This window comes from Onychostruthus taczanowskii, unplaced genomic scaffold, assembly GCF_017590055.1.
Source record: "Onychostruthus taczanowskii isolate IOZ18803 unplaced genomic scaffold, ASM1759005v1 scaffold45, whole genome shotgun sequence".
NCBI classification, from domain to species: domain Eukaryota; kingdom Metazoa; phylum Chordata; class Aves; order Passeriformes; family Passeridae; genus Onychostruthus; species Onychostruthus taczanowskii.
This window is the reverse complement of record NW_024502014.1, coordinates 4,569,748-4,591,266: the sequence shown is the minus strand read 5'-3', so window position 1 is coordinate 4,591,266 and position 21,519 is coordinate 4,569,748. Positions and strand designations below refer to the sequence as shown.

The 21,519-nt window shown below is 41.2% G+C and overlaps 1 protein-coding gene and 1 long non-coding RNA gene across 2 annotated transcripts in view; one reads left to right on the top strand and one right to left on the bottom strand.

Annotated features, from left to right (window-relative positions):
- The window catches only part of NYAP2 (neuronal tyrosine-phosphorylated phosphoinositide-3-kinase adaptor 2), a 124,911-nt gene extending 106,599 nt beyond the window's left edge, over positions 1-18,312 (top strand). Inside the window, exon 6 of the mRNA XM_041414426.1 lies at positions 18,035-18,312. Coding sequence (XP_041270360.1) covers positions 18,035-18,262 — 228 coding nt within the window. The 3' untranslated portion in view covers positions 18,263-18,312. The remainder of the gene's footprint in view (positions 1-18,034) is intronic.
- A 45-nt stretch (positions 18,313-18,357) lies between these two features.
- Positions 18,358-21,203, bottom strand: LOC121341143. Its single transcript, XR_005953388.1, has 3 exons — positions 21,017-21,203; positions 19,272-19,450; positions 18,358-18,403 (listed from the first exon to the last, which is right to left on the bottom strand). It is a non-coding gene; the product is annotated as an uncharacterized LOC121341143 (long non-coding RNA).
- Positions 21,204-21,519: the final 316 nt, after the last annotated feature.

Sequence of the window (21,519 nt, the reverse complement as noted above, 5' to 3'; positions counted from 1 at the left end):
GACAGGGGTAGTGCACCCCAGGGTGCGTGAGCAAGGACAGGAGGGAAGCCCCTTGGGATCGCCTGGGTCTGTGCCAGAGGCGGCCTGGGTGAAAATGCACTTTAGCAACTGTTCAGAATGGACAGCTTGGCTAACCCAAGGGGATTAGGAAAAGCTTTATTTACCCCAGAGCTCGGGAGGAAAAGCAGGGGGCTGCTGAGGCTGGACCCCCATCCCACTGAGGGCTGGTGGGCTCAGCTCTGGGCTGAGGGGGAGTAGGACCCAGCACACACCATTGGGCCAGCCCGTCCCACATCTCTGTCCCACATCCCTGTCCCACATCCCTGTCCCACAGCCTGCATCTGCAGGGGAAGCAGAGGCTTCACTGGGGCTGCCCCACCCACTCCTGCCCTGCCCCAGAGGGAGGGAGGGAAGGAGAGAAAGAGAAAAGGAGGAGGCTTGTTCCAGCCTCGGCTGTTAAATCCCTACTCCTCCACACAACAATTAAGATAATATTTTATTTAAGACTCAGTATTTAGATGCTAACTGAAATGCAACCAAAATGAAATGCACCTGTTGTTTTGTGGAAAAAAAAAAAAAAATCTAGCATTAAAATTGATGTAAGACCTTCAGGGCAACTATTATTTAATTTTGTACTCCAGCTAAAAAATCCCAAACACCTATTCTAATTTTTAAACAAAATCATGATGGAAGGGAAGTACCACAAAGAAGCTGAGACGTATTTTAGCTGCTTTTCATATGCATGAGTCGAGCAATACCTTGCTGTTTAAGTGCAGTAAAAGCTCATTGTAAAAAATGCACAAAACTTTAATAATTTGGAATTAACTTTTGACAAGTATGAGTACTCTTCAGCACACAGCTACATATTTGTCTCATGCCTAAATTCCCTCTGTATCGGGTCAGTAAAAAATCACAAGCCCAGCTTGTAATGTCTCTAGCTTTAGTTGTGAATACAAAACATATTATAGTCTTTGTATGCCTTGTAAACATTGTGGTCACCCTGTAATTAATGAATGCTGGGAATGCAAATTGTTACCATTATGGCTATAATTATTTTTGAAGGCACCTAGACACAGTACTTCCCCCAATGAATTGACATTATCATGCTTTAGTTGGCAAATGTGCATCTGAAAGTGAATACTCTGTGAGCATAAACAAAGCATCTGTGCTCTTCCATTATTCTCAGCTTAAAGTTGCCATTTTTTCCCAGCAATAGTATACAAGGGTTCAAGGAGTCAGCAAACACCCTGCAGTTGTGGGGCACAGTAGCAGAGCTGGGTTACTGATTCTGCAGTTGATGAATTCTGCTGCTGAGAAATGAGCACCTATAAATCAAGATCCACTGTTCCGTACCTGATCACAGCGGTCTTTCTTTTAGCTTCCACTATATGAAAGAAATACAGTCATTGCAGGTAGATGGAGAGCTCTGTTCACTGAAGTAGTCCTTCATCCAGTTTGATTATGAGAGAAATGTTAGTAATAAAATACATTGTGCTCGTGAGAGGATTTGTGTGTGTTACACAGCACGGACCCATGTCAGCTCTCAGTACTGTCAATCTGTGCTACATGCACTCCTTGATGAATCTCAACCTAGAACTAGCATCAGACTCCAGTAATTCTGCTATTTTGGCTCTTATCATGCACAAGGATTTGCAAAGAAAGAATCAACTTCTGTCATCCTTGCCCTCTGGACCAAAGGGAAAAATCATCCCCGTGAGCTGCTGGTTAAAGATCTCAGGGGACATCCAGTCCCAGATTCCTATTCAAAGGCAATATCTAACTACTGTGCTAATTGCCACTCTTATAATTTTCTCTGTCCCTCTTTTCTCCTTTAATTTTCAAAAGTTCTGAAAGTCTCTTGTGTATTTTGGACATAGAATAGCAAAATATGCTAAACAATTCATGGGACAGTGGGCAATCCGTTTCCTCCCCCTGTGTGTACGTGCCAAGTGTTCCTCTCGAGCCAGTGCATGCCTCTGAGATGTCTGTCTCTGTGCTCCTGGAGCCAAGGTTATGGTTGCTCCTTTTTGATACTTGATCTTTTTCTTCATCCAGAATATGTGTCCACAGTGTGGGAACAGCCCCATGCTGCTTGCTCTGTAATCAGAGCCCCATGGGGCTTTGGTCTGGACTTTCTATACACTATTTATTGCTTTGGATGGTAGCTTCTATTTTTGCCTGAGAAGATATTTGCTTAAAGGAACTTAATTACTCCTTATGTTTAGCCATCACATTTAATAAGGCTTGGGATTGTCACTGGATACAAAACCTGCGTAGTGTTGGCCACTAGGATCTACCACAATATTGACTGTGGTGGTGTCCAAGAGTTGTAGTTATTTGTTATTTGGGACATGGAACAAAGACTGTTCCTGCCCCAAGGATTCATAAATTCAGTGTAATAGGTGAGAAAGTAAGAGGTTGCAGATGGAAGTATATTGGTAATGGTATTATGCTCAATTAAGGTTTTTGTGAAATTAGAAAGTGCAAAAAAAAACTATTTGGGGTGCAATCTACTGTGTCTGTGGCAGTGATTTTACATTGTTTATGTGTCACTGATGCAGTTAAATACATTTGAATGTCTAAAAGTGGAAAACCAGGTATATTTTATTCGTAACACTTTAAAAATTATGTCTCTCTCTCAAATGGCCCTGTCATGGAGAAATCTTTAGTGTCAGGAAAAAGGAATATAGGTGTAGACTGAATCTTGTGGACACTGGTTTTTCAAATGGCAGGGAGAAAGGAAATCCTCTGGGTCCTACCTGGGAGGAAGGACAGGCATGGAAGAACCCACAGTGGGGTGCAGAGAGAAGCCCATGGCACAGGCATGTCACTAATGGAACAGGGGCCAATTTTGGCTTGAGATGATGTCTGCATTTGACCAGTGTGTGTGGCCTGAGAGTATTTAAAAACCTGAATCCAGAGCCATAGGATATTTCTTTCTTGTTCAGACAGAATGTCCATGAGAGTCAGGCATCCATCACCCTGACTGACTGACTGACTGACTGCCACCTTGAAGGAAGAGCCAGGGCATGAGGCATGAGCTGTGTCCTGCAGTGTCACACAGCCCTCTGGGGACTTTGCTCTCCTAAGAATCTGTCGGATTTTGGATTTACGTGATGTGCGCCCTCCTAAAGTGCAGCAGAGCCCTGTGCCCACAAGAGGGAGCGGTTGGATAACTTTCCACAGTTCCGGGTTTTTCCTGCAGAGACAAATCTCTTGCACACATGAAAGCAAAATTCTGCTGTCGACAGTCTAGCCAAATATGCTGTCAACATTTTGGATGAGAGCAACAACAAGAATGTTAATGCTTTGGGGAAGGCTCCACATTGCATTGTGTTGAGTTTCAGCTTGAATCTGGTTTTACCTAATCAGTGCATGGGTCCAGAGCAGTGCAAATGGTTCCTAAATATCAAATTGCAAATAGAGAATGCTTATGAAAAAAGCGAAATTAAAAAAAAAAAAAAAGGAAAATAAAATGCAAACTTTGAAGTAGATGGAATTGTCACATCCATTATCCCCCTCCTCCAAGGCACACCTGACTGATTGCATGAGAAGAAAATATGTCAAAGCTGTCTTTTGCTGGCAGACAAGCCTGCTATTGCTGTCCCAACATCTTTTTTTCATCACTCAGCTGGGTTGGTCATGCAGCAGAAGCAGGCCAGTGCATTGCTTTGCCAGGACTCTGGTTTAGGTGTGGCCCCACCCTGCTGGAGCAGCCTCTGTCCCATGGCCGAGGGGACAGCAGGCGCAGGTGGATCTGAGCAGGCACTACTGTCACCGTAGGTGCTAAAGCCCAGCCTGGCTTTGGTGACTCTTCCTCTCCATTCAGGTCATAGCATGGGGTTTAGGCATAAAATAAATGTGTCAGCAGGAGGAAGTAATGGGTGAAAGCAGGTCAGCTGTAGAAAAAGTAATCCCACAGCAAGAGGGTGTCAGATGTAGGAACAGAGTCACCGGTCTGAGCACCGCACCTCAGTCTGTCATCCTGCCTCGCCATCGAGTGCCCGCGTGGCTGCCACTATTTCAGGTGTGATGGAAGAGAGGAGAAGAAAGAGTATTCAATTCCTTTACCCTGATACCTTATTCTTGCACTAACTTTGTAAGCTTGTCAGCAGAAAACAGAAAGAGGTGAGCTCCGTGACAGAAATTGCTGAAACCTTTCAAATGCAATGATATTCTGACAAAGGATGAAATAACACGGCATTTATGAAGTTTTCGCTTTCATGCTTAACATTTTTTTACTGTCCTTACCTAGTTGTTTCTCAGATTGGGAGTTACAGTTTCTTGAACAGGCACAGGACAGATATGAGAAGATCTCACCTGTGTGGTCAGAGGTTTCAGGAGGTTGCTATGTTGTGCCTGGTTTTGATAGAGTTGAGATTGTATGTTCCAACACTTTGAAAAACAGTCAGCTCAACAGAGAGATTTATGGGGACAGATGTTGCAGCCAATGCAGCACAATGGAGGTGGTTATTCCCTGGAATTTGAGGTGCCATCCAGAGCCCCTGGAATTTGAGTGCAGTGCCTCTGAGCACCTGGAAGTTGATGCCAACTGTGTGTCTCTGGAGTCTGAGTGCTTGAATGTGGGGGCAACAGCCAAGCATTGCCTCTGCAGCCTTTCTTTTGAGAGTCAGATTTGGGCATGGGTGCACAGAGTGGGATCCACAGGAACTAGTAACTAATATTTCCAGTAAGACACTCATGCTGGTCAGTGACAGAGAGAGATACAGCCTTGAAAGTGTCATGCCACCATTGATCAGCTGTGCCTGAGCTGTGATTCTTGCAGCTTGCTGAATCAGTGAGACCACTGTGTGTACGGCCTAACACAGAAACTGAAAATTAGCTGCAAGTTCTTAATCTCATTTTTAGCTGCTCTTACAGCACTGTACATGGTTCTACTAAAAATAGGTAACAGCCAATGCTAAACAAATATATGTCATTTGTGGGAAATAATTTCAGTCCAAACATCAATAAGTTGCCTATAAAATAATTTAATTTGGTAGCATTGGTAGCATTCCTTCCTCTTCAGGGAATCTCTTTAAGGCATATGTAATAAATTTACTTGTTCTCTTCTAAAACTTGTAGATTCACTTCAAAAGTTGTTCTGAGACTTTTGTATGCAAACAATTAGTTTTGCCACAGTCCCAGAACAATAGCACTTGCTAAGTTTATTTCAAATGGTCTTGAACCACTCTTGAAGACATTGTGCCTTGGTTAAAATTTTATTTTAAAAAAACCCAGAAGCATGCAATTTCCTTTTTCCCAACCCCCTTTTCTGTGTGTATTTATGTTTAACTCAGGGCAAGAATTTTGTAATATTCTTAAAGGAAAAGATAGAAATAAAAAATGGCATGAATTCATGAAAGCATGGGTTTATATATAGGCATTCTCTGTAAATGAACCAAACATTCTGTATCCTAGGTAGAACAAGCTTATTTGTCTGCTCATACGCATTTCAGTTTCCTCCACACACTCCCACTCGTCCTCCTTTTTTTGAGCTGAGTGTACTGTACCATGTTTCTGTTGGAACTGCGTGTGCCTGATGCATAGAACACGACACAGCAGCCAGGTTGTCCCCACCGTCTGCGTTGAGTCACAACCATCCAGGTTTTGTTCTCATGGCTGTCACCACCCCACCAGACCCTCTCGGTGTTTGTATAGCCTTATACAGTATATTGCACTGACTGTACCTGTATAGTATCTCGTCTGTATACTGTATGCACATAAATATGTATATTCACTCATGTATGTATGTATAGGACGTTTCTCTATCTCTGTATATGTACGTGTGTTTGTTCATAGTCTTTCACTAGAAAAGTGTGGCTATTCATATACATTATGTGTATGTCAATTTAAAAAACAAAAGTATGAATGCCAGCACCCACTTTTGATAGCCTACTTTTATTCTCATTTTGTCTTGTTAAAACAATGAAAATAAAAACATCATGTATTTTAAATGAGAACTTTAAAAGATTATTCTTTTTGCTAATTTTTAAGGTTACCAGTTTTTCAGATCCAAAATGGGAAATATATTGGTGTTTCTCCTGACAGTTTTCTGTAGGTGAAAAATATTTGGAAACAGCTCAGTCTATGTAGTTTTGGCTGTCTGTATCTTATGCAGATCAAGTGCTCCAAGGTTTAGAAATGCCCTAAACCAGCGGGACTCTTGTGCTGCAGATCCCAGCTCTATTCACATGAGGGAATTGCTGTCAGTCTAAGGGTGACTCACATCCATAACACCTTACAGGAATAGACACTGGATATAGAAGGGCCTTAGGCTGGAAAGAAAGATTCTCTGGTTCAGGTGAGCATTAGGAATGGATAAAAATACCCAACCTTATAGGTGGATTTTACAGGAGCATTGCAGATTATTTGTCAGACTCTTACCCTTTGGAGTTCACAGTAACATATAATTGCCAATTGATTAAGCATTTATTAAAACAGCTAACTATCATTTATTAGCCCTTTGTAAAATGAATCACCACACAACTGTATGTAGGCTCAGTTATCTCACCTTGAGGCAGCAAAGAACTGGCTTATCTTAAATAGCAAAGTATTTCTGTTAGTCAGGAGGGTGACTGATACACTTTTTCCAGTTGAGCGTGTGTTTACGTTATCCATTGAATTGAAGCTTAAATGATAATCATCTGTGTTTCTCTATGAGACCTGTGAGTGATAAATTTTCTCCCTTTACAGTTAATTTTATCATTGTACTAGCCTGCCCAGCTGGATCAGTTTCAGTGTGCAATAAGTTGCTGTAACAGAGTGGCAGCAGCTACTCAGAACAATCTCAGAAAACAGGTCTTTATGCAGGAAATACTGAGAATCTTGTAGGGTGATGGATGCACTGTAAGGAATACCCTTCACCCCAACTAAAATTGCATAATAGGAAATCCTTTTCATTTTTAATTCAAAGTTATAGGGTTAAATTCTGACATCACACACATCAACAGCAAATTCCCATTTTACTCCTAAGCTGTAACTAGAATGTCCAAGGAATGCTTTTCCTCAACAAAACATAAGGTGGAGAAAGGACATATTCCACTAAGTGAGATAGGAGTTTATGGGCCAGTGGGCTAGTCTTAAGCCTTTACAAGTCAGTGGGAGTTAGTGGACTCTTGGATTCTCTTGGCCCTTCTCTTTTTTTACAGTCTGGAAAAGCACATTTGCTATCTGGTGTTTCTGATCAGAGTTGTATAATTCACAACAGGACAAAATAAGAATGAGAAAAGACAACAGCAATGTGCACTTTTAAAATTGACATTGGTCAGATCATGGTTCTTGGCACCAAACTTTAAAACACAATGAGAGAAAAGCAGCACATTTTTACTGTTTGAGTTTCCTTATGTTACAGGTGATATGTGTCTATAGGTTAACAAGAAGCTCAATGTTTTCTTTGTCCTGCATTGTCATTAGCCATTCCTTTTGAGCTGGATATTTAAATTTCCTTCCTGCTCTAGAGATCTGAATTTGAGCACAGCCATGCTGCTGGCATAAGCTAAGCTGAGTTTGCCAGGTCACTTCATGGCTGAGGAGCTGCTGCTCTGGTTTATTGTGTTAGAGCTGATTCACACACTCTGTCAGCCAGCACCATCCCTTCAGAGATTCCTTTTAAACAGAAAACAGAAGCAAGGTACAGGGAATCTCTGAACTCAATGAATCCCATTTTCTAAAGCACACAGATACCAGGCTGAATCTCTTGCTGTATCTCAGCCATCCTGTGTGCCAGGAAAAATCATGTCTATATTAGATTTGGCTACTGTATAGTTTAACCATTCCTGATATAAATCAGACTGCATGATGTTCCTGTGAGGCAACATCAGATGTGGTATCTCATATTGAGGCAGGCTCTTACAACTTTGTGTTCTTCGGAAACTCCCTGTGTAGTTTATAACTTTAGCAACTGTTGTTTAACTGCACTTCAAATTGGAGTTAGAAATAAATTATTAATGAAGATATCTATCTTTGAAAAATGCTTTTACACATTTTAAAAGGAAGTTGTGACTACCTACAAGAGTATGATCAACTCTAAACATTTGGTGTTGGCTTTTAGTCCTGTCTTCCTGAACATTTTTCCCTCCATACAATCAGTACAATATTTGAGAAATGGCATTTACTCTAAGAAAATGATTCAGTTTCACTATCAAAAATGGAGAAATGTAAGAGCATATTTCAAATTTTCTTGTAAGTAAAGCAACTTGAAAGTAAAGCAGCTTTCAGTACTGAGGCATTTTCCCTCCATACATTATTTTGCTAATTTTATATTTCTTTAATTTTAAAATTATTTTTGGCCATTTTCTTGAAAGTACTAGAGAAATATAAGGACTTAGGAGCTTTGCTGGTAAACTGGTGTGGTGAAATTCTTCATCTGTTGCAGCAATAAAAGTTAGTTAAATCTTGGGTTCAAATACTGACTTCAGTATAAATAGTGCTGAGGGTCATGTGCTTTTTAATAGTTTGGAAACAATGAGGTCCAATAAAATGGGGAAACTAATGGAATTTTTGATGTCCCCACATGTCACATTTTTGTAACTTTAAGACAGGTTTCAATGTCTTTTTTCTTGCAGTTCTTAGGTCTTCCAAAGTTATGGTCTTGTTTCTGTTCACTTTCATTCTTCCATTCTCAATTTTTGGGCCCTTCTTGGTCCAAGCAGTATCCAGAGCATGCACCCTGCTGCCTCCAGCTCCCTTGTACATGAGAGCTTTGGCAGCCCACAGGGACTCTGTGGATGCAGAGGAGGACAGGACCTTGCCCACAGCAGTGGGGGGCTCAGTGCAGTGGGGAGGGGCTGTTCATCTCTGCATGAGATTTACAGTCTTGTAGCTTTTCAAAGCTGCCACGACTGAGAGTAAAAAACACCAGCTGCAGGTGGGTTGTGCTGTGGTCACTGCCACCCAGCTGCAGTGGCCATTGGGGTCACAGCACAAACCACCCTGCTGTGTGGAGTCTGGTTCATGAGCAGCTGTGGCACACATGGCCCAGAGCAGCACCTTCCAGCAAGGGGAAATGCTGGAGAGAACGGGTTAGTAACCCCCCAAAGAAATCTGGGACATGAGAGTGTTACCCTGCAGCTGCTGCACTGCAAAATGAGGAGCTCTCTGTATCACTGAACTCGAGCAAAGTGCCTGTCCTTTGCCCCTCCTGTGACTGACCTAATACAATATTGTATTTTCCTTTCTATTTTACAGCGAATGACAGGAAGTAGGTGGGTTGCTTGAGTTCTACATTTATTCCTTAGCAAAGGCATAGATGAAGTTTTGATTTTTAATGAGTGATCTCAATAGGAATGCACTTTGTGATGATCCACTGAGATGCATGAGATAACTTTCCACAGTGCCCCCAATATCAGTTAATTTACAGGCTCTTCTTCCAAAAGCATCTACAGAGTGTAATCAAGCAGTACATTTTGGGGAGTTCTTTGGTGTTAAAAAAAAAAAAGCTTAAATGAAAAGATTATGTTTCCAAATAAGATAATAATGCAGGGTCAGAAAGATCTGTAGCTAGACTGAGTGCCAGTATGAAAATGGAAAGCAGAACAGTGAATTTGTCACCAAAAATTTGCTTTATTAGTAGCCTCAGCAATAATCTAAGGGCTACTGGAAAACTTGAGGGATAGGAGTATGTGCAGGACTGGTTCTGAGTAAAGTAACTGCGACATTTAGTAATTGAAAGCAATGAATCATGAAACTGGAGGTCTGGAACCAGAGGTGCTGAAGGTTTACTAATAGTTTGTTGATTTAATTTTAGGATCAGTATTAATTGCTCATAATCTTGAATCTTTGGGAGTTCCTGGAGTTCCAAATAATCTTGTCAGTCATTTTGAAGGGGTGGATTAGTCAGGCCATAGAGCACACAAATGTAGTCAAGTCTTTTAGTGACTTGTAAGTTTGAAAAAAGGCGTCCAGAGTTTTTTTTACAGCACTGCATCATGTAATTACATTGAGTGATAGTGCAGTTCTTCCAGGGACTCTAGTTTTACAGTTTTTGTAGGGACTCTTGTTTTCATTTATTTGCTGTAGCAGTATCATTTGAAATAAATCATAAATTCCAGGAGTTTAGAAATTCGGAATAATGTAAATCAAAACCTTAAACACAGCAATACAAATGTTATAAGAGCCCTAAAATGTGTTGCATATGCTGTTTCATAGGTCGAAATAGCAGGCACCAGTGAATGCTTTTAATGTTAAATATGTACAGGGTAAGATTACAGTGTTCACTCCTACAAATTTTGTTGAAATAAAAACTAGTGTGATGGGGAAATTCTTTCCCATGTTCTTGGAGGGAAAATAGAGACTGATCTTGTGTCCCTTGAAAAGAAGAATTTGTGAACGGTCAGAAAGGGCAGATTGTGTAGTGTTTAACACCTTGTGTGTGCACTTGTGCTTGTGATGCTACTACGTAAATGCACAGGATCCTTCTAATGTGGCTGCTGGTGTCAGGGGAAAGCTTCTAGAAAACACTTGAGACTCTCCTAGGGAGGAATTTGTAGTTCTGCTGCCCACTGTCCCCAGGCAGCCTTCCCAGGCACTCCAAACTGCATGGAGAGTGTCTGCTTTCACGGCTCACCTTGCACATCCTGCGTGTTCCTGAACAGACTGTTACTTTTAATCACCTTTGTATTAATAATCAACTGTTGTTTTGAATTTGACAGTAACAGGAGAATGAGCTAGCAGTACCAAGCTGTATGAGCAAGTAACTATCCTGGGCCAAATTATGCTGTCTTTCCTGGCAATATTCCTCCAGAGTGCCTCTGTCAGAGAGAGGGGAATGACTGCAAATTTAGCCTGTAGTTCCATCCTGACTTATGGACTTTTGCAGGCATTGGAAGTAACATTCAACAGCAATGCAATGGCTATAGCTCACAGTTAGCAAAGGAAATCTTGCCCAACATAATTTTCCAAGTGCTCTTCTGAAGTATTTTAAAATCGTTTTTATTGAGGTTATTTTTACTGTTTGTTTAAGCAAACTATAGTCAAATTCTTGGACCCATGAGGTCAGACAGTAAATTCCTGTTGGCTTCAAATGGGTGAGGATCTCTCTGCTCAGATTTTCTGAAACCTGATTCTGGCTGAACTCCTTCCTGCCTTGGACAACTCCCCTTTTGTGAACATGTGCTAAGAGGACCTGCACGTCAAGCCGAGTATCAGATAGCCAAGTCACTGTTGCTGCTTAATTTAGCCCTCCAGCGTTGGCCCCGGGGCACAGGACTGCCTTCTAGGAGTGGGATTTCACACCTTCCCAGTGGAATTACCTTACCCAGCCAGGGGGCTGGGAGCCATCTGCACCAGAGAAAGTGCCGTCAAGAGTTTCAGTGGGAAACAGAGTTTGGAAACTCCTGTCTGAGAACAGGCATGAGGGAGGGAGTACCTTTTCCTCCCAGAGGATGGTAAGTGGCTTTCAGAAAGACTTTCTTCTTCACTTTCTGCAACCTGCCAAAACAAACCAGCATGCTTGGCTCTGCTGAATGATGTGTAGCACTGCACACAGACTGCACTGTTAGAGACCACTTTGCTTACAGAGCCAGGGGACTCCTCCTGTTGCCTTTTTTTTATTTCATTGTATTTTGTGTTAGCTTAAGATCACTTTGCTATAGCCCCACTTCGACTATTGGGCTTTTATCTATGCTGTGCAGTTCTGACAAGGAAAATTATATCTTTATACAACAGCCATGGTGTATAATGTAGTTTTTCCCTATTCTTCAAGAGTCAGCCCCTCTTCTCATCCAGCAGGAAAGGGAGATGCTCACAAGGGCCAGAGGCAAACAGCATCTTCCTGAGGCCCATAACCTGTGGAATTTCAGCACAAGAAGTGGGGACCTGCGCTAGTAGGAAAAAATTATGAAAGCACAACAGAATCATGGGGGGTCTTCTATTGCCCAGAGCTTCCAATTTCACATCAAATAAGCCAACAGCATTAAAACAAGGCAAGCAAAGAATTTAACAGGTAGGATGTCATGAGGAGAAATAGATGAAGGGACAACAGATGCTGTTGTCTAAAGCTCTCATGTAAACTATAGTAGAAAATATTTTTTTAGGTCATTAAAATTCATACGCTATAAAAGAACACCCTGCTTAGATGTGTCCAGAGCATGATCGTGTGGTCACATCAAATATTAGAAAGGGTTCCTTTAAAATGAATGAAAGTTGTCAACATTTTTGAACTTAGTGACTACTAATAGACCTGTGTACAATATTTACGGTACTTCTTTTCCCACGTGGCATTTTTAGCAGCACATATTTTCACGGGCACTCATGAAAAATCATAACTACCTTCAATGACAGGATTCCTGAAACACCTCTTAGCACTGGGAATCAGCATGGCTTTATCCTCCTACCACACTTCACGCCAGTGGCTTGACTTTGGGGAGCAGAGTTGCTCCTGGCACTTGCTCTCCTCTTGTCTCCTGCCTACCCAGTGTTCGGGGCTAAGGTTACCTAGGGCTTGGCTCGAGACAAGGGGATATGTGTGGGACTTATGTAGCACAAAATGTCTTTTTACTAAGAGGCAGCATTATGCATCCATGTATTTATGTAGCTATTTATGTAACACATGAATAAGTAAAATTTTTCACAGCTAAGAGAGTCCCAGGCCTGGTGCTGAGGATGTTTCACTCTATACTTCTAGTTCTGTTCATGGATTTTTCTTTTTACAGCCATCATGTTTTTCATTTGGAAAGTCTATGTTACATGGGATCATTTGGTTTGTATGTAACTTACAGGTATCACAATGTCTTTTTTCAGTGTCGTTCATGTGCTCAGGAACTTGCACAGCCCTGCTTGGGGCCTGTCCTGATGCACTTTGCCCAGTGCTCCTTATAGCAATAGTCCAGTTCCTGAAGAGCCCAAGAGTCTGACCTCATAGTGTGGATATTCATCCACAAAAAGATACAAGATATTTTCTACACCTGGTGAACACAGCTAACCTGTGTGTAAAGTTGTGTCCATCAGTAGCTGCTTAATGGTATCTTTGGAAAATATTTTATTCTTTTTCTATCTGTAACTATGACTCTGTCAAACCAAACTACCCTTGGTTATGAACAAAGAAAGAACCATGTTCATTTACATTCCTCTTTCTTGCTGCAAACACTGCTGTTTTGAGCACTTTAGTGGAAATGCTGGTGCAGTGTGTCATGACACAGCAAGGGCCAGCAGCGGCCGGCAGTCAGGGGCGGGGGTGCCCAGGGCCAGGGCAAGAGAAAACAGAAATAGTCCTCTGTGACACCAGGGGCTTCCTGGCAGTGTGAGTCACTGTCTGTTCCCCAAAGCCTGTTCTGAGTTTTCCCTGGGATTATGTGCTTTTCCCAGTAAATTCTGATGTGGCAGAGAGCTATGGCATGTACTGACCTCTAGCTTCTAGTCCTGGCCTCTAAGAGCGATTGAACTGGACACGTTCTGCCCATCAAACCTCTGCTCCAAGACAGCTCTGTGGTCTAGCTCAGGGCAATCTAATTTAAGCAATACATGTATTTGGAAACCATTGGGACTGCTAATTATCTTTCTGGAATAGTATGAAATTTCAAACAGATGAGATATGAGATCAGGCCCACTGCTAATGTAGGCACACACAAAACTGTACCGTTTCACTTTGCAGAAGAGGGAACTACTTTGTCTAGCTTGTTTCTTTGACCTTCAAAAGGTCAAAGCAAAATAAAGCATTAAAACACACACCAGAAGGGATCTTTTTTTTACTTTGAAAGATTTTAATTTTGCATTGTTTTGAGGATATGTGAAGTTTTTTATCTTAGTTGAAGATGGGTTTATTACTTCTTGTTCCATGGCACTACCAACATAGAACCCAAGAGTACAAAAAAGATCTTAATAATATTTACTTCCAATGTTTTGGGAATAAAAAATATCAGAAAACTGAGAGAAAATAGTTAAAGTAAGGTGGCAACATAGACTTGTTTCTTCTAAAGATAGCAAAGTTGGTGATTAAACTGTATGGAAAAGCTCAGTTTTGTATAGCAGGAGTTTCTTACCTGTTGTTGTTGATGTTCAAGTTTGGTACAAGCATTTGCTTTGAAGAAGATTTTTGAAGGAAAAATAGAGACTGATGACTAATCAAAGGGTGAGTGTGTTTACCAAGAACTTGTCAGACATCCTGGTTTACTCTTGCACTCAGTCACATTCAGGTGAGAGAATTTATCCAACCACCCTCTATTCCTGTATGCTTCCTACACATCCAGTCATCACACAGCTTTTACTGTCTGCTTAAGAGCAAGGAATTCAGCCTACCTCCAACACCTTCTTGATGAATGTCCAAACTTCTGGGCCTTTGCCTGGTGTTTTTCTTCACTCTCTTTCTCTATCTGATTTAAAATAAAAATTTTATAAAGGTGTCTTATACTTTGAATAATCTAATGAGTAAAAATTCCATCAAAACCAAAAATGATGTGCAATCAGCAAATTTTGTAATCCAAAGGATATTATGGGATGTAGTACCTGACACATATCCTGGAATCTCCAGGAGGTCCCTTCTTGCAATCCTAACTTTTGTTTCTAGCTCTTTCTTCCCTCTTCAATAAAAACAGGCTTTGGGCCAAGATTCTTTGGTCAGAACCAAGTTTTCCTCTCCTGTGCTCTGTCTTGGTGGCTGTTACCTCCAGTGCTGATTTTGTGCCTGTCTGTGTACATTCACATGTGCAGCCAAGCTCTGACATGCTGCAGTATGTGCACCATTCCTCAAGCATGCTGGGATCTTTCCCAGGAGAGCTGTATATCTGTAAAATGTTTTGAATGCTCTACTTTTTTTTCCATAAATCAGGTTGTAACATCATTATTTTTTGTGCCTCTCACACTGAACAAATTCCTTGCTATGATGTAGCAGGGATATTAACAGCCTGGTGCATGGCCAGAGGAGCATGCTAAAGCCAGAAAGGAGGGAGGAGGTGAGAAAAATTAGTGCTAGAACTAAGTGTGAGTGCCATCAGTTCAGTCACTGGGAGGATTAGGCCTAAGTCTGCAGTGTTAAACACATTGGCTTTAAACACCTTAGTAGCCCTACTGAAGTCATCAAGGGTTTTTACTGTGATTAACAGCTGGGTTGAGTCCTGGACTGTGTGAGCCTCAGTTTTATTTGTCTGAAAATTTAATTAACACTCTGGGACTTCATATCATCAACATGGTTATTATCATTTCTGTAGTTCATTGATCTGCAGTGAGGATTTTCTCTGAGGTCTGTCCCGCAGCTTCCACTGGCCATCAAACTTTGTTCCTAATATTTTTATTTTGTTGCACTTAAATACTAAACAACTGGGCAAAACTATTTTAAAAAAATCACAAAAAAACAAACCTTTAGTATTTAGGCTTATTTTAATATTAAAGCTTTTTTTTCCCCCCAGGCCTTTCAACATTGTATGTGTTGACTTGGTGTATTTTAGCAAACAACTTTGCCCATCCCAGTTCTACATGTTTCCCCTACACACACCATTACTCAATGCAGTTCCACAGGAGGATTGTGCCAAGTGGACAGTACACCTAACATAGGTGTACTGATAGGAAGGACTTAGCCATCAAACAAAAATAGCATTAAAAAATCCCAAGTAGACTTGAAAATCTGTATCTGGGAAAGTGGGAAAATTCAAATTCTTCACAGTAAATTTCACTAACCGTAACAAAATACGATGGCCAGTATGAAAAAAGGATTTTGGAGCTGCCTACTCCTGAGTATATTTTAGGTGCTGTTTTGCAGGGGGTGGCAGAGTGTCTGTGTAACTGATACTTTCTACAACTCCATTTCTATCTTTGGGAAGCTGCAACTGGCATTTTAGGACTCAGCATGTCAAAATGCTTCTGTCCCCCTGAACACCTCCTTGAGGGCAGGAGATGGGCACCACGGGGCACGGTGTTGGCACGGCACTGTGTGTGGCACGGTGGTGAGCGGGGAGGCGCGGCTGTGACACTCTCACGGGGCTGTCACGGGTGCTGCTTGGTGACGCTCGGTGGCTGGAGCGCACCGCGTGCTGCGGGATTGGCACCGGCACACGCTCTGCCTGGGACGTGAAAGGCTGTAAAAGAGAAGGTATTTCCCGGTGCCTACGAGAGGAAATCCATGCTCAAGCGCTGTTGTCGTCAAGCCTGGCGCAGAAGCCGCTGTGCTGGTGAATATTTGTGTAATGAATTGTGTGCAGACTGTGTCCCTGTCCTTCCCCACGGAGGAGGACCCAGCCAAGCTGAAGACACTGCTGTGTAAGTACTGACCCAACACTGGTGAGCAGAGGAAAGCTGGGTCAGGCAGAGCCTCTCCAAAGATCTGTGCAGTGGAGCCAAGGGGTGGGAGGGGAGCATCTCCAGCTCAGAAAGGGAGTTTTGGACCAAGCCTGGGCACCCAAAGAGAGAAATCTCATGGCCATGGCAGATGCTGTGCCTCATGCCCACCTGCACCACAGTAAGCATTAGATCATGCCGGAAATGAAAGATAAGATTCAATTAAAAGAGCAGGCACAGCAGAATTCCAGAAAAAATGGCTCAGCTGTTTAGGAGGACACATTGCAGATAAGGGTAATTCAAAATTCATAAGAACATTAATGGACAAAATCCATATTATGGTTTAAACCTGTTTTACTCACAGTACTATCTAGTGTATAAGGTAAGCGTGGTTTTGTGATAAAAGTCTTTTAACCTCTTTTGCCCCTTTTTTTTTTTTACAAAAAAATTGACATTTCTGTACTCTAATTTTTTTTTTCTGTTTGAACACATTATTTTTTATTACTTTTTTTGGTAGGCTTTCTTAAATTTATTCTTTTTGCTTTGTTTTCTGCTATGAATCTGAACATTTGCTTGATCTATTATAATCTATTATAAATGCTAAATAGGCTTCAAGCTGACCAAAAAACTACTGAGATCCAAAAAAGCTGCATCTATAGGGGATTCTATAGGGGATTCTAGGCAAATCAGGCCCCAGTTCTAGGGTCTTGGTGTATGCCCATGCTTGGCATTCTAAGACTTGTGAATGAAAGGTATATGCATTATTAAATGTATTCAAATACCCTTAATAATAAATACACATTTCCTTTACGAACACAAATTGTACCAAAGTATTGCTGTACATGTTCATTCTCATTACAATAGCAGAGGTGTACCTGGACAGCCCCTGTGAATGTACCGTGTGCATTTACTTACACACAAATCCTTAACTCTTGGGAAAAAATGTGGGGACTTTCAAGACATCACTTCACATTTGCAAAGTAAGTGTTCAGAGGAAGTTCTCTGAGCTGCAGGTATACAGTGATGTCCAAAACCAATGAGCCCTTTCAGAGGAATTTATTATTAGTGATTTCTCTTCCAGTCTAAAGCCTCTGAAGACACATTTTCAATTGTGAACTCCCCGCTGAACTCAAATGAAGTCACATTCTCAGCTTCAGAGGGGCTGTGGCATGTACTTACAGCTAAACATATGCTAACCTCCCCTTTTGGATCAGGATCACATTCTCCAGTATTCCACATGCATGAAAACATGGGGTTTCTTAACTCTTGTGCCTTCCAGTTAATGAAATATCACAGAGTAGGATAGGTTAATCCATATAATTTGCATGGAGTTCATTAAATCATTTTAACAAAATTTAACAGTTATATTTAGCTTGATACTCAGAAATGTTAACACCCTGCTTTTAATGTGACAGATTGGATTTGGAAAGCAATATAAAACGTGGGTTCCAGTGTGTAGAATTTTTTATTTCCACAACTTAAGGATGTTGTTAAGATCCATGTGCCTTTTTAAGATCTATTCTTCCATTTAAAATCCAACCATTGCTAGATTGCCAAAACCATTTATCTTTATTAGGTTTTAGTGCTCTGGAGAAGTTAAAACTGGGATCTTCTATTACCCTTTTTTTTCTTAAAGAAGTAGTTAGAAGTAAAGACTAGCTCTGTTTCTGTTGTTGGCATTGATATCTTTATTCGTAAAATTAGAGTGTTTCAAATAAGAGTAAGTTAACTTTTCAAAGAAAAAGCATATTTAATCTATGACCAAGACAGTTATTTGTATGTTTTTTCCCTCTTTTTTTTTTCTTCCTCCATCCACCTCCCCCAATAGGTGACGTGCATGCAGTGGTTGCAAGGGGACCATACGATGCTGGACATGATTGAAAAAAAGCGTTGCCTCTGCAAAGAGATCAAAGCTCGACAGAAATCAGAGAAAGGACTCTGCAAACAGGACAGCATGCCTATTTTGCCGAGTTGGAAAAAGAATGCTGGGACCAAGAAATACAGCCCTCCTCCTTATTCCAAACAACAGACTGTTTTCTGGGACACTGCAATTTGACAGGCTTGTGGAGGATGCCCTCTCCACTGTGTGGCACCAAGCACAGGTAGCCTGCTTTCTTTAAAAGGCAAAGGCTCTAACCTAAGACTTACCTGCAGGTGGTGAACTTCCTAGGAAAAAACACACCAGTACAGTGCTCACCTGTCAATCAAGAGAGATATTTAAGTTTCCAACTGGATTAAGGCATACATATTTATCCAGGATTTTTTTGGATCCAGAAGATATCAAAATGTAAATATTTGACCAATATATTGAAAACACCCAAACAAATACACTGTTTAAATATATAAATATATATATATAAATTCAAAAATTTATGGAGAATTTTACTATATAATGTTACTGTTACACTGTTTTATTACCTATTTTCTATGTTCTATTCTACTGTTCACCCCCGCCCCTGCCGCCACTGTTTTATTTCTCTGACCTGCCTAGATGTGGCCTCTGTACAAAAGCATGTGGTTGTACGTGTTGTTGGAGAGGACAATGTACAAAACAACTCGGTGCTAGGGCTGTAGAAGATAGCTAGAGTCGTACTTGTTAGGTGTCCTTAGCTGGGGGGGTGGGATGGACAAAGGAGAGAGTTCTGGTGGGAAACAGCAAACCTGCAAGCACTGAAAGTACAAGTGCTCAGTGCGGGTGCCCAAGTTGCATTTAAAATATTAATTGTTCTGCATCTGTTTTCCCATAACGGTAACCAGATTAATTGTCCTTGGTTCTATATGAACCATTTACTAAAATGATTTGGCCAAGGAACTAAATTTTCTGCAGCACGGCCTGCAACAGAATCTCTTCCTTGAAGACGTTCCATTGATTAGCAGAGACCATGGTTCACTGTGACTAAGCGTTGTGCAGCCCTTGGCAGAGAGAGCCGGTGGCTCAGCGGGGTGAGGCAGTGCCACTGCAGCCGCCGTCCCCGTCCACATTTACCGATGGTCCAGAAAATAAAGGCGACAAAATATGTTTACATGTTTATTATTTTTAAATCCAGCAGCACATCCTTACTTACGCCGTGTCAGATTTCCTCATGTTGTTTCTGTGGGCTGGATTTCAGATTTCAGACCCCTTGAAAGGCTGTTGGGAAATCCCTCTTGATTTCATGCCATTTTGAAGAAGAAGCCCACGTAACGCATTCTCCCGGCTATGCCGTTTCTTCTTCCTGGCTGCTTCTGGAATTGGCTTGCAATCCTGTATTATATTACATCCATTTTAACAGAATATTATGTCATGACCAAAGAATTATGACCTCCTGGTTTTAACGGGAGAAAAGGATGGCTTATACTGATTATGAGGGTGAAATCTGTGAGGTGAAATATCTTCCAAAAGGATCTGTTGAGGACGAGGGAGAATTGTTCTGTGGTGGACTAGGGGGGAAAAAAAGATCTATGGCATATATTTTGTGTATTAAAATTTCTATCTACGTGTCTGAAGTTTGGTAGTACAAAATTCCCTCTTTAAAACAATCATTTTAATGTTATATTCACCAAGAAGAAAAGGTGTGTTGTTTGAAACTTCTTGTTATATTGGCTTTTCTTTAAAATTATATTGACAGCATTGCCACAGCTGTAATTGCTGATCAAAAAAGACCAAAAATAATAAATTTTAGAAGGTTTTTGTAATCTATATTGCTAAAGTTTGAGTTTCAGTAATGTTTTATCAGTAGTAGTTTCTTTTCAGCCTCTGAAATAAAGTTTTTAAATATTTTATAACTAATTAACTGATGTATATTTTGATGTCCAAACTGAGATTTCTGTAAAAGATGAAGTGTGTGTTTATATGTGTGTATGTATATTAGCATTACTGTATATGTATATATGCATATGTGTACACACATATACATGTATATATGCATGTATCTATATATACCCATAGATGTGTGCATACATATATCTGCATACATTAAATATTGATGTGTTAGGAATATACAAAGGCTGGAATAGGTACAGAGTTGAAATGCAGATTTGAAGACCCCCTCCCAGCCAAAATGACAGAAGACATGAAAAATCCCGGAGGCTGTGAGGGAATCTTTGAACACGTTGCATCCAAAAGACACCAACTGTTTATTCTGCTTATTCTCTCTTTTTTAAAGAAAGAAAATGGCAGAAGAAAAACTGCAGAGATCTCGGAAAGTTCCAGAATCTGCTGGAAAGAAGACGACTTCTTGGTCATGAGAAATCTGTTGAGCTAACAGGGTTCATTATTCAGCAAGTGTTCATGGTTTGTCTTCCTTGTAATGTGGCAGGAGAAGAATTTCCCATATCCATATGTGAAATACTTAGCTCAGCCCTTTTCCCCAGCTGCACAAAGTCACTGGTGACAAAACGCAAGCAGGCGTTCAGTCAGCTCTGCCAGTCCTTGTCCTCGCTGGTGTCCTCCTGGAGCAGCTCCTTTAAAGGCGCGCTGCCGGAGCATCGCTGGCAGTGCAGACCCTGGGCACACCTGCCAGGGGAAGGCAGTGTCAGTGTGAACGGTTCTGTCCTTGCTAGTGTTTGTTCATATCGTGTCCTTTCCATATCGAGATGTAATAGGAATAATGATCAGGGAATTGAAGCGTTCTTGTCCTAGAGCAGAGTTGCTTGTACACTTAGCCCACTGCAAACTCCTTGTTTTGCTTTTATTGCTCAACACTGTTTATGTTGTCCTTCCTAAATAACTGCCCACGTGCTTCCAGACCTCCATTGTATCCCATGGAAACAATGGCTTTTTTTTTAAAGTGCGACAACATGAAAAAGTAAAACATAACTTAGCACTTACCTTCAAAGCACTTTAGAAATGTGAAGTAAACCTCATGCTTGCAAGAGCCGTTTTACTGAAGAGGGACGTGAGGCTCAGGCAGAACAGTTTCCAAAGGTCAGGGACAGAGCCAGAGCAGGACACAGCCACTGCCCTGTCCCGTGACTGCTGGCCCACCCCATGGCTCGAGTAAAAGGCACATCGTCCTGCCGAGAGCTGCCATCACAATGCTGTCACACATCTCCTACATCACCTCTTGTCTCAGCAGCTTCTGTGTCACAGGGTGAATGACAGTGCTTGGTTACACACGGTCATTAAAGCTGTAGTCTGTATAAATATGCAATCTGTATATACATACAGATCACATATATACACACACTTATGGAGACTGTATATATGAAATTGTTTGGTATGCACTTATTTTGCTTTAAACTCCTGAAGTTAAACATTATAGTGTAGCAATTTGTGTAAGGTGCACTGTGATTTCAAGAAAGCACAGTAAAGTCACAGGTCTTGTTATTCTT